Source organism: Carcharodon carcharias, chromosome 34, assembly GCF_017639515.1.
Source record: "Carcharodon carcharias isolate sCarCar2 chromosome 34, sCarCar2.pri, whole genome shotgun sequence".
Classification (NCBI taxonomy): Eukaryota; Metazoa; Chordata; class Chondrichthyes; order Lamniformes; family Lamnidae; genus Carcharodon; species Carcharodon carcharias.
The window spans coordinates 22,295,231-22,308,471 of NC_054500.1; the positions used below are offsets into that span (position 1 = coordinate 22,295,231).

The following is a 13,241-nucleotide window of genomic DNA, read 5'->3' on the forward strand; positions in this document are numbered from 1 at the left end:
TCTTTCAGAGGGTTGTGCAGGTTTGGAACTCTGTGCCTCAGAAGGCAGTGGAAGCGGGGTCACTGCATATTTTTAAGGCAGAGTTAGATAGATTGTTGTTAGGTTAAGGGAATCAAGGATTATCAGGGGTAGGTGGGAATGTAGGACTTGAAACAAACAGATCAGTCATGATCTTATTGAATGGCGGAGCAGGCACAAGGGGCCCAATGGCCGACTTTTGCTCCTATTTTGCATGTTCATGATGTCTCACCATTGGTGGCCATGCTTTCAGCTGCCTAGGGCCTTAGCTCCGGAATTCCCTTCCCAAATCTTTCCACCCTCTTCTTTGAAGACCTGCTTAAGACCAAACTTTTGGTCATCTGCTATGATATCACCAATTTTGCTCATTTTGCCTCATTTTGCTTTAACGTTCCACTGAAGCACCTTAGGTCAGTTTATTGAATTAAAGGTGCTACATAAATGCAAATTCCTGTTGTTGAAGGACAGCAGTGCAACATTCCCTCAGTGCACCACTGAAGGCATCAGTCCAGACTATGGGTTCAAATTGCTGGAGTGGGATCTGAACCCTCAACCTCCTGACTCTGAGGCAAGAGACCCACTGAGACAAGCTGCTACCATAATTGGCGATTGAGAGTGGGTGTGATCTATTGTTCCTGATGCTCATTAATCTGCTTATTTTTCATGTTTGTTTTGATCAGGATGTCCATTGAGGACTTCAAGAAAATTTTTGACAATGTGGAGATTTGCCACCTGAGTCTGGATCAACTGTCCAACCCGGATGGGAAGCTGAAACCCTGGGTACAGATGGTGTATGAGGGACGTTGGATTCGGGGCTTCTCGGCCGGTGGCAACTTGCATTACAAAGGTAGAACACAACTGAACTTCATTAAACACTACCCTACTGGTTCCCCCACATCCCACTGCCAGTCTTCTGCTTCACCTCACTGACCTCTGATTCATTCTGTGGTCTAGTAGATGGGTGCTAGCACCCCACAGCCCTGCCCCCCTACGACCCCCCCCCCCCCCCCCCCCCCCCCCCCCCCCCGCCGTATGTGTCCAAAGTATTTCTTTATAAGTTGAGCAAATGTTAACTCTGAGGGGCCTCACAGTCAAACTCAATGCTCTCATCATCCATAAGTGAACATTCTCCCACCCTGTACCCTCTGCAAACTCTGTGTGCCTATCCTAACTCTTATCAAGTTCTGTTAACCCATCACACCTACGCCCACTGATCTCCCATTGGCTCCCAGTCCAGCAGCGCTTCCATTTTAAAACCCTCTTGCTATGTTCAAATTTTCCTACAGCCTTTTTACTCTGAAACCTCCTCCAGCCCTACAATCCTCTGAGATCTTTACACTCATCCAATTCTGGCCTCTTGTGGATTCCTAATTTTCTTCACCCCAACATTAGTGGCTGTGCCTCCAGCCGTTTAGGACCTAAGCTCTGGAATTCCCTTCCTAAACCTCTGTGCATCGTTCTCCTTCTTTAAAATGCTCATTCAAACCTTTCTCTTTGACCAAGCTTTTGGTCACATGAACTAATATCTCCTTATGTGGCTCAGAGTCAAATTTTGTTTGATAATGCTCCTGTGAAGTGCTGACTTTACGATGCATGTGCATCGTTACGAGTCACAGCATGGATAAAGGAGCATCGTAATCTCTCTTAATCCCAATGTCCAATGGATTGCCCTTGAGTTAGTGGGTGTGTATTGTGCTCTGGTGACTAAAGGATGGGCACTATTTCTAAGCCAAGGTCTTTCTGATGGCCCGGTGGTGTAGAGAGTATCTGCGTGATCCTTTTTGATCTACTACTTTCAGATAAGTACTACTGGATGAACCCACAGTTTAAACTCACCCTGTTTGAAGAAGATGATGATCCTGAAGACCCTGAGGTGACCTGCACATTCCTCGTGGTCTTGATGCAGAAACATAGGCGGCGGATGAGGCTTATGGGAGTCAACTTCCTGTATGTGGGGTTTGACATCTTTAAGGTCAGATTGCACTGCATGGTCCCAACTATCTTCTGCCACCAAACACTCTCTAATTCAATAACTACACCCCCCTGCTGCATCTGTTCTCTTTCACAGGGAGACCCGACCAAAACTTACTTGACACACGAGGATTTGCAGAAAGCAACGCCCGTGCTGTCTATAAAGGAGCACAAAAACAGCACTGAGGTCATGATGCGAGGCCGTCTCCCACCAGGCCACTATATCATCATCCCTTCAACCGCCAATCCCAATGAAGAGGGAGAATTCCTTCTGCGAGTCTTCACTGAGAAGGGTAACTCCGCAGCGTAAGCAAGAGTTTCTCTATCCAAGAATGCAAATAACCAGGGGGTGATAAGGCATTTTATTTTACTCAGCGTGTTGTTGTGACCTGGAAGGCACTGCCTAAAAGGACGATGGAAGCAGATTCAATAGTAACTTTCAAAAGGGGAATTGGATAAATACTTGAAAGAGAGAAATTTGTAGGGCTGTGGGGGAAAAGAGCAAGAGAGTGGGAATAATTGGTCATTATTTGATTTGAGAATGACGTCCATTCAGGGTTGTGAGTTTCTGCCATGGGTCTTCATGTGACTGAACAGGCTGACGCTCGATCCACAGATCTTTGGGCCCATTGGGCAGGATGTCCCAAGAGGTAGTGGGATCTAGAGTGCAGCATTTGCTTCCTTTTCTTTCCTTCTCTGCTGCTGCTCTGCCTCATCATTAAGACACTGGGACTTGAAGTGTCATGGGTTAGTTGGATAGCTCTTTCAAAGAGCCAGCACAGGCATGATGGGCTGAATAGCCTCCTTCTGTGCTGTAAGATTCAATGAATAGCAAAAGACGTGATGGGAAGAGAGAGAATTGCTGGGTGGCTGTTTGGTATTAGAACCCAGGTATGGAATATTGCTTCACATGTTGCTTAATCCCCGATGGGCATTTGGTAGAAGAAATGGAGGGGATGTTTGGTGGAATACAATCGGTCTGATTAATGTAAGTTGTATAAAGGATTTCTCTAAGTTAATCTTTGAGGAGAGGGACTAAGTCCTAAGGCTGGCTTTCTCTCACCAATCACCTCTCCCTCTTGTAATTGTTGACTTCTTCACTGCTAAGGAGCAGCTCCATTGATAGTGGCTGTGTTCTTTTAGCCAAAGATTTATAATTCACCCAAGAGCCTCGATGATTAGCGGCAGCAAAAAAGGAATGTGGTGAATCCTTGTGCATTGTCCATGTGTCCTGTGTGGTTTTTCCAGCAGAGCTGACCAGACATCAATTAGTAGTGGGAATTCTGCCTGATGTCCCCACACGCTCAAACTCAGGGGTGCTGAGGCCAGTTGTATCTAACCTTGGTTTCCTGACAGATCACTCAGTGTAGACTAAGGATTCAGCCTTGGATATTGGGGCCTGTTTGAGTCAGAGATGGTAGTTTTACCGTCGAGTCAAAGGAGAAGCTGAGATTTAGCTCCGCAGATGTTTTTGTTTAGGAAATCCACTTCTCACAGGAGATTAAGTCAGGAAGATGTATGGCGTGAGTTACTGAATTTTTCAGGATCATATTGGTGCAGACTCAATGGGCCAAAGGGCCTCTTCTGCACTGTGTGATTCTGTGATATTAAAACCCCAAGGGTTGGGGACAGTTTTTGCTAGATTTTAATTTGTCAAATAAAAGTTCTTTCTCAACCCCAAGGATTGAACTTGCCTGTATGAAAGTCAGTCAGATTCTTCTCTGTTAATTAAAGCAGGCTGCATGAGGCCTCAGTCATTGCTGGTGAGGGCCACCTGACACCAACTTGAGCCAACTGTTACGAGCAGGTCAAGGCCTGTCCTTTGCAGTTAACAAACCAACTGTTGCCAAAGTGGGGAGGGAATTAATTGAAAGCAGAGAGAATAAGCATAGGAAAGCATTTGCCAAAGTCCCTGCTGTGTATCACAGAACAGCCTGACTTTGAAACTTTCGAGCTACAGACAATGAAGTGAAATGAATCACAGAGTACGCCCACATTATTCTCGGGCGGAGAACCTGGATTGATTAATGTTTCTCTCTTCCAGGCCTGCAGAGAGGAACACTTCATCCACTGAGATTCCTCAGGCAAGTACAGACACATAGTGTGTAGCCGTGTGTGCGTCTGTGCATGTGTACGTGCATGTGTGCATACATGTATGTGTGTGCGCATGTGTCTTTTTATTCATTCTTGGGATATGGGCATCACTGACAAGGCCGGAATTTATTGCCCATCGTTACAAAAGGTGGTGATGAGCTGCGTTCTTGAACCGCTGCAGTCCATGTGGTGTAGGTACACACATAATGCTGTTAGGGAGGGAGATCCAGGATTTTGACCCAGCAACCATGAAGGAACAGTGATGTAATTTCAAGTTAGGCTGGTGTGTGAGACCCAGAGGGGAATGTTCAGGTGGTGGTGTTCCCATGCACTTGCAATTCTTGACCTCCTAAGTGGTAGAGGTTGGGGGTTTGGAAGGTGCTGTTGAAGAAGCCTTAGCGGGTTGCTGCAGTGTGTTTTTTAGATGGTACACACTGTAGCCATGGTGTGCTGGTGGTAAATGGAGTGAATGTTTAAGGTGGTGGATGGGGTGTCAATCACTGGAACGTTTGTAAAGAACAATAACCTTGTCTGTGAATAAGATGGGTATTAACCATTAGCCATCCCTCAGTGGTTCAGCAGGTAAGTGCAGTTGAGTAGATCATGAAGATCCCAGCTTTCATCCTGTGTCTCTGAGTTAACTGATCTTGTAAATAAATTAAGTAGTAATCCAATTAAATGATGTATTTTAGTGGAATAGGCTTGATGAGCATGCATATTATAAGAACTGAGCTTTAAATATTGAGACTGTACGCACTTTATTTTCAGGTTTTACCAGCCCTCAAACCCTGTCCACTTCCCTCTGCTGCAGAATCCAAGGAATTATTTGACAAGTTCTGTGGATCGGTGAGTTTTGCATTTATTCACCTCCTGAGTTTTCTTCTGTCCTCTCACAAAGATGCTGACTTCTCTCTAGGGTATTTATGCTGGCAGGTTAATTGTTCGTTGAGGCATCACCCAGTTTACTTTCCAAAGAGGCTGTTTGACCGGCTTGAGTGGTTGGGGGAATGGGAAATCATGTTATGAAACTTTCAGGACTCTGCACACCCAAAACTGACAACCTTAAGAAGTGATACAATTAAAGAGGAATTCATTATTTTGATTTTGTGTTCACTCCTAGACTGGAAGGTGGGATCGTATAACCAGTTTTGTGCTTATTTTTTAACTAAGATCTGATCGTTCTTGCAGGATGAAGCTATTTCAGCGTTGGAGCTCCAGAAACTACTGGCAGAAATCCTGCAGAAAGCCGGTAAAGCGCACACGCATTGTTGGAGTGATGCATGAATACACGTCAAAATTACAAGATACTCAGATAGCCCACTCTCCAGATTCACCAGAATGATTTCAGTGTCACAAGGACAGGTTGCTTAGAATGGGCTTTTGTTCCCTACAGTATAGAAGATTAGGAGGTGATCTAATTAAGGTGTTTAAGATAATTAAAGGAGTTTATAGTTTCTGTCTGTTTACTCTATTTCTTCTGGTGGGAGGGGGTCAAGAACACGGAGACATAACCTTAAAGTTCAGAGATATCTGGAAGCACATCTTCACACTATGGTTATTGGAGATTTGGAACTCTCTTTCCCAATTTAGGAATTCGCTCCCTAAACCTCTCTGCCTCTACTGCTCTTTCCTCCTTTGAAATGCTCCATTAAATCTACCTCTGATCAAGCTTTTGATCACCTGCCTTAATATCTCTTTATGTGGCTCAGTGTCAAATTTTGTTTTATAATCCTCCTGTGAAGCAACTTGGGATGTTTTAGATTGTTAAAGGTGCTATATAAATACAAATTTCTGTTGATGTTTTCTCATTCTAGGTCTTAATGAGAAGTGGGATGAGTTTGGCCTGGATGCCTGCAAGAGCCTCATTTCCCTGACAGACGTATCCTGCCGTAATGTGTGGAGGCATCAGTTGTGGATGGTTAATTCTTCAGTCTGCACCTTTTCTATTTTTCTTTTCTATTTTCTCTCCCTCAAGCTGAATTTTGATTCCTCAGGAGTAGTTTAAGGGGCCATTCCTCACACGTGAGACTAGATATTTCACTCAGCTGTATGTTAGTGCCTGCAGAGGCACGGTTACTTTAACCAGGTTGAGTGCATGTGGGCAATTCAACCGTGAAGGCAGTGCAACTCACATTGACCATGTCCATACACACGTTTTCCAGCAAGGGGCGCTGAAGAGCAGCCAGGAGCAGGAAGTCAGGCTGGCTGATTTTTTTTTACCTCTCTAGCCCAAACACACTGAGGCCAATTCCAGTGACTAACAACCAGGCAGAAACTTCTAAAATTAAATATTTTTGGTCCAAGACTCAACAGTACAAAGCAAGAAATCAGCACACAGCAGGTGTGCACAACAATCACATTCAGACTCTATAAATGAATGAGAGAGATACATGTCCCTACAGAGCTAACTCTGAGCACAGTGATGAGGCTGATGTAATTGTCTGATAATCCAGATGGATTGCTATAGCACATGACATCAGGAATCATTTATGGTTACATGATCTGGAGCTCATAAGTGATAAGATGCTTCCCACCTACACACTTGCCCACGTGACAAGGCTGGAATTTGAACTGTGCTGTCTGGGCCTGTGACTGAAGATAGAATATTTACTGAGGCAAACATGGGAAGCTTGCCCATAGCAGACATGGCTGACCACTTATTTTAGTATCCTGTTTTTGCACTGCAGCATCCTGTGTGAGCCACGTTTATATTTTTTATATAATCTATGATAACATTCTTGGCATTCAAAACTTTTTAATCCATTTTCTGGCCTTCAGCTCAGGATCTTTCCAAGGTTGACTACCTGGGTTGCCTCCGTGGCGCCAAGGGCCCTGCTGCCATTGATGAGTTCCATGTAGTTTAAAGGGGAAATCGAAGGACACAAGCGATGCCCCAGACTCAGCTTGTGTGCCTCTCAGTGGCCAACTGTAGAGTTACAGGAGTCTGAGACCTGGGATCTGACTACCCCTCTGGAATGGATGTGAAACAAACACATAAGAGATGGGGAGAAAGCAAATATCTCTTGTAAAAAATATCAATGGATTTTATTGGGAATTGATTGAGTATAAGCTCGTTATCATTGCTTCCTGTTGCCGAACCTTTGATTTTTAGTTTAACTCTTGGCTGCTGAATAATTCCTTAATTTGGGATAAACTCAGAGATGTGGATTTGGGAAAATGCGATTCACGGAATTCAGTAATCTCTGGGGTAAAATCTGCCAATGGACGGTGAGTAAAAAGGGCACAGCAAAGTTTAACGTACCTGTACACAGGAGGACTAGTAATCAAGTGGAGCTGGGTGGAGGTACTGGAACTAGTCTCCAGGAACCCTCTTACTATGCGCTACAGGGGAGGGAACTGAACCTGGGGATATCCTGATCTCTGTTGTTCTGGATTTGTTCCACTTGAAGCAGAGAAGGGTAAGGGGAGATTTAGTAGAGGTGTTTAAAATTATTACAGATTAATTATTAAAACTTTGGTAGTTTCTCCCTATTTACCCTTTCTGCCAGCAGGAGATGGGTAACCAGAACAGAATTTACATTAGAGTCAGATGCCGAGCATGTGTTTTAAAAGATTTCAGTGCAGGAGGAAAGGAATTATGTATAATTTACAGCACAGGAACAGGCTATTTAGCCCAACAGGTCTATCCCAGAAAGTGGAGGGAGGGACAGAATTGCACATTTCTGAAGGCTCCAGTAAAGCTTAGCAGACATGGTGCAGTGAGGTCATCCAAATGCCACTGCCTGTATCATAACTCACATCAAGTCCCGTTCAACCGTTCTTGTGTTTGCTGACCTACACTGCCTCCTGGTCTGGCAACATCTCCAATTTAAAGTTCTCATCCTTGTGTTCAAATTCCTCCTGAACCTCACTCGCTCCCTATCTCCCTACAACTCTTGAGATCTCTGCAGTCCCCCAGTTCTGGCCTCTTGCACAGTGTTGATTTACATCGCCCCGCCATTAGTGGCTGTGACTGTAGCCACGTCGACCCTATGCCCCAGAATTCCATCCTAAAACTTCTTTGCCTCTCTACCTTTCCTCCTTGAAGATACCCCTTAAAACTAACAATTTTCTATCCTCACAACGCCTTATGTGACTGCCAATTCTTTTCTCCTAACGCTCCTGTGTAGCGCTGTACAAATCAAAATTGTTGCAATTCAAGTTTTACTTTCATCACAGTGAGGATGCTGAGGGGAGGTAACAAAGTGTGTTTGAAGCTGAGGAGGAGCAAGAGGAAAGTGGTAGAATTGAAATACAAACATACGAATTAGGAGCAGGAGTAGCCCAGTCGGCCCTCCGAGCCTGCTCTGCCATTCAATAAGATTATGACTGATCTGAGTGTAACTTCCGCCTACCCCAATAACCTTCCACCCCTTTGTTTATCAAGAATCTATCTACCTCTGTCTTGAAAACATTCAAAGACTCAAATAAAAGATAAGAAGGGCTGTGATGTAGAGGGAGGGAGAATAAAGGGTAAAGGGGAGAGAGAGACCACCATCAGGTAGCAAATTGTGTTTTAATATTCGACCTAGGAGGTTTAGCTCAGTCGTCACTTGAGAAATGCAGAAAAATACAATAATTAATGGAAGCAAATTCAGAAACAGACTGTACTAATTAATTGTATAGCTCAAGAAATTGCGATATAAAGTTGACCACTTTTGTAACAAATAACCTTTTGCTTTTTTTCATTTCCTCCAGCGAGTCTTCAGTCAGTTTGATAAGAATGGATCAGGGACCATGGATAGTCAAGAAATGTTCAGTGCCTTGCAAGCAGCAGGTGGGGTAATAGAGCTAATTTCAGTCCCGTTGAGCAATAGCCTCAAGGCACATGCGTGATTACTGGTGGTAGGGAACCAACACTGCAGCTTAATTTTTAATTTACTACCCGGCTGTAGTTAGATGGCCATTTCTTTCCCAATGAAGTCTTTGAAAGTACTTTACTTGGGTTACTAAACAGGAATGGTCTACTGGTGTGAACCACTGAGTGGAGTTCTTGTTCCCCTATCAGACCTTTAAACCTCAGTGTAATACAGTTAGATCTGACTTGCTTTGCTAATGCTTTGGCCAATGTTTTGTCTCTTGGTTTAATTACTTTTCCCTAGGTTTCCAGGTAGATGAGTTCTTGATGCAGTTGATTGGGTTGCGATACACAGACCCTGATCTGACCTTCAGTTACGTGAATTTTATTTGCTGTCTGACAAGGCTGGACACGATGATCCGTGAGTAATTTGTATTTTTCCCTGCCCTGAAGAATATATCAGGAAAGCTACAAAGGCTAATCTCCAGTCGGATGAGTCAAAACCAGGGAATGGCAGCTATAACTAGGTCTCATTATTCCATGTGCTCAGATCCTGGAGTGGGACTTGAACCCACAAACCTTGTGACTTAAGAGGTTAGCTCGCTACCTCTGAGCTGCAGTTGTATCTGCCTATAAATCAGTTTAAAGCTGTTTGGATGATTGGTCATTGAAAATAGTAATAATATTTTGATTTAAGTAGTACCTACTCTGACTCAGAGGAGCTATTGTTTGGCCCTTTTTGCCCTCTTGGGCGAGTATGAAAGATTCCACAGCCACTATTTCAAAGAAGAGCAGGGAAATTCTATCCGGTGCCCTGGTCAATATTTATCCCTCAACTAATATCACCAAAACAGATGATGTGGTCATTCTCTCCTTGCTGCTTGTGGGAGCTTGCTGTGCGCAAATTGACTATCACATTTCCTTCATTACAACAATGACTACACTTCAAAAGGTATTTCATCGACTGACTGAAAAATGCTTCAGGACATCCTGAGGTTGTGAAAGGCGGTACAGAAATGCAAGTCCCTCTTTCTTAACTCCATGCTTTTCGAATTGCATCACAAGCTCTTTAATATCCACCTGAAGCACCGGCATAAGCAGGTAGGGGCTTCGATTTAATGTCACACCCAAAGAACGTGTCCCTAGTTTCCCAGGCAGCCTCTGAATTACACAGGCTGCCATTGTACACAAAACAAAAGCCAGAATAGGCACTTCTTTAGAAAAAGAGATTAAAGAGGGAAAAAAATCAAATGGTAGAAATGTAAAATCACAGCAGAAAATGCCGGGAAAAATCAGCAAATGAATCAGCATTTAAAAGAAGTGAGACGGACTAATATCTCGGGTGGGCCCCCTGATCCACAGACGTGCCTGAAATGTCCACCTATCAGACAATGACTGAATTGCTTTGCGTTTCTGGCGATTTTCTGGTTTGTGTGTTGGATGGGTTGAAACCACTCTGCTTGAGTGCCTTGGTGGAATGTACCGGATCAAGACCAGGTCTTCTGGCCAGATTTTTGCTTAGGGTTGCTCCTAGTTTAGAGCATATTCAGTGGCTTCGGAAGTAGCAGCAAGCAGTGGTCAAGCTTTTGATCTAATTGGTGTTTACAATTCTAAATGGGATGTAAGAGAGAATTTCTTTTCAGTTAAGGTAATGTGAGCACTGTGGTAAATCTGATTATATTGCAATACAACCAGTGACCTCTAGGCAACAATACTGGGACAGGTTTAAAGCACTGAAAAAGAAAGACTTGAATTCATATAGCAACTTTCACAACCACTGGAAGTCCCAAAGCACTTTACACAGTAAAGCCAAAGAAGTACTTTTTAAAGTGTAATCACTGTTATAATGTAGAAAATCCGGCAGTTTTGCATTCAGCAAACTCCTAGATGATAATGACCGGATTGTCTGTTTTTTGTGATGTTGTTTGAGGGATAAATATTGGCCAGGACACTGGGCAAAAACTCCCCTGCCATTCTTTTAAATAGTGCCATGGGATTTTTTACATTCACACGAGCAGGCAGACAGGGTCTCACTTCAGTCTCACCCGAGAGACAGCACCTCCAACAGCACAATGCTCACTCAGTACTGCAGACTGCATTGGAGGATCAACCTTGACTTTTGTGCTGAAGCCCTGGAGTGGGACTTGAACCCAGAACATTGTGATGTGGGTGAGCCATAGCTCAGCAATAAAACAAAGGTAAATTGCAATGACTACCCTGCTCTCATCACCTTGTTTAAATTCTAATGTAGTCTTCAACTTTAAACTATATTTATGGGATAGGCAGATCAATATTATCAGGGCTCAATCAACAGCTGATTGTTGTTTGAAGACTTGTTTGTAAATCTTAGTTTTTAATCCTCCATTTTCTCTCCTAAAAGTGATGGTTTGTGATGGGATTATAGCCCCACAAAAGCCTGCGGTACTCCATATAATTTAAGCTGTTGCTTTTCTTAATGTATTGACAGTAAGTGTTGGCCAACTATTTGACTGTGTTGGGCATCTCAGTGGACCTTGCTGATGTCCTCACTTCAATTCCAGGGAACAAGAATAACTGATTTAAAAATATTGATATGGACAGGAGAGAAGCAAACTGAACTTTTTTTATCTTCTCCTGTCTGTCCATAAGCAGAGGTGTTTTCTAATTAAGTAGGCTGGGGTGTGTTTTACCAAACCCTCAGTTTGTGTGATCCAATTTAAAAATAACTTGCAGCAAACTTGTGTTATGACTAACTCAAAGTTAGTTTATTCACATTCAAGCCGACGGGGGGAGGGGTGAGTGTTTGCAACTTTAGTCATGCACACGTGCACACACAAACACAGCAAGGGGGGGGGTTAGGAAAGAGGAAGATTTACAACTATGGGCAACAACAGTAAAAGAATCACAAATGAATATTAGTTCATGTGATTTCCAAAGTCTGGAAAAAGTCAAAGTCCGAAGGTATTTTCTTCACGGCAGAGTTCAGTCCAGATGAGTTCCTAGTTGGAGACAGCAACTTGAAAATCCTTGAAATGAATGACAATGCAACACGATGGGGATTTTTGTGCTTAGACCACTTGGCAGGTGATGATCAGAGACTTTTAAAATCAAACGGGCTTTGAGGAGTTGAGAGATGGTGGCCAGCTGCTTGGTGAGCAGGGAGATCTGCTGGAATTCTTTCCGGTTGGTGTTAACTCAGCAGACTGAGCTGTGAGGCTAGAAACATAATATTAAAACAATCCAAAAGGCTAAAAGCATGGGGTCATGTGACATGGCCTATTAATTAATTCATTAATTGCAACTTTGCAAGCAGTTTCCATGCTTCTGGCCAAAATCCATTGTTTCCCTTGGGAGGGAAATGGCTGTTAACACCTCTTCAGGTATAATGAGTTTCGATGTCTCTGTCTTCGCAATCATATCAGCTGGGGGGAGTCAAGTTCATCTGTTAGTCGTCGAGTTTCATGATTATAATGTGGCCTTACAATTAGGTGTAAGATTCCCTAAGAATGAAACTGGAACTCTTTTGTTCCAGCTCTGTTGGAAGCTTCTAAAACAGATGGTCAATCTTGAGTAATGTGACCTGTAGCAGCCATCTTGTTGTTCAGTAAAAGTCCATTTAAAACAAATAACAAAAAAAGAATAAAGTCTGATATACATAGTTTGGATTTCTTTCATGTCTTCTTGACATAACAATATATATATACGTTCCAGGGATGTAGCAAGGCTACATTCATTGTCTAGCCTGAGTTGAGGTGAGGGCATTAAGAGTAAACTGGATTCAGAAAGGCCAGGATAAGAGTCAAGTTGCCCGCTCTTAATTAGTGAGGCAGTTAGTTTCTTTTTAAACAACAATCCAACAGTTCAATGGCCATTTTTCTGGGGAAAGCCATAGATTACAAGACTTATTGAATTCATTTTCACAACTTTGCCCTAAGGGGATTTGAACTTATGACTTCTGGGTTACTAACCCAGTTCCACAACCACTAGACTGCTACTCTGCCTAATCCTGGGCATGTTCACCCTAACCCTATGTTGCCTTCCTAACCTCAGACTCAGTTCCACGGGAGGGCACTTGTGCAGAAGCAGCCAATGGGGATCCAGCCCTCCTCCTTTTCATTAATCACGTCAGTGCGCAATATCATCCTAGAGAAGACATCTCTAATGGCAGTGTCATAACTTGTTTCTGGCATTCAGCATTTACAAGGTGTGTTCACACCAAAGAAAGATTTAAATTCCATTTAAAGGAGCGTGACCTGGGCAGGGACCCAAGATTCTGATATGACACAGGAACGCTGTTTTTATAGATTTGAATATCTCTGCCTCCGCCCCACAATCTCCATTTCATTGAGAATGAGATTTTTTTTTTGTGTTTAGGCTATAA

The 13,241-nt window shown here is 43.3% G+C and overlaps 2 protein-coding genes across 6 annotated transcripts in view; one reads left to right on the plus strand and one right to left on the minus strand.

The window, feature by feature from the left end:
- Nucleotides 1–13,241, minus strand: part of clip3 (CAP-GLY domain containing linker protein 3) — a 183,199-nt gene that overhangs the window by 128,438 nt on the left and 41,520 nt on the right. The window lies entirely within an intron of this gene.
- The window catches only part of LOC121272581 (calpain-3-like), a 30,803-nt gene that overhangs the window by 12,477 nt on the left and 5,085 nt on the right, over nt 1–13,241 (plus strand). Inside the window, exons 9-18 of one of the 2 annotated variants that reach the window (XM_041179230.1) lie at nt 699–865; nt 1,818–1,990; nt 2,087–2,295; nt 4,034–4,073; nt 4,852–4,929; nt 5,272–5,332; nt 5,898–5,962; nt 7,243–7,311; nt 8,782–8,860; nt 9,186–9,302. In XM_041179230.1, coding sequence (XP_041035164.1) covers nt 699–865; nt 1,818–1,990; nt 2,087–2,295; nt 4,034–4,073; nt 4,852–4,929; nt 5,272–5,332; nt 5,898–5,962; nt 7,243–7,311; nt 8,782–8,860; nt 9,186–9,302 — 1,058 coding nt within the window. Of the gene's footprint in view, nt 1–698; nt 866–1,817; nt 1,991–2,086; nt 2,296–4,033; nt 4,074–4,851; nt 4,930–5,271; nt 5,333–5,897; nt 6,014–7,242; nt 7,312–8,781; nt 8,861–9,185; nt 9,303–13,241 lie in introns of both variants that reach the window. The other variant, XM_041179231.1, reaches the window with a different exon arrangement.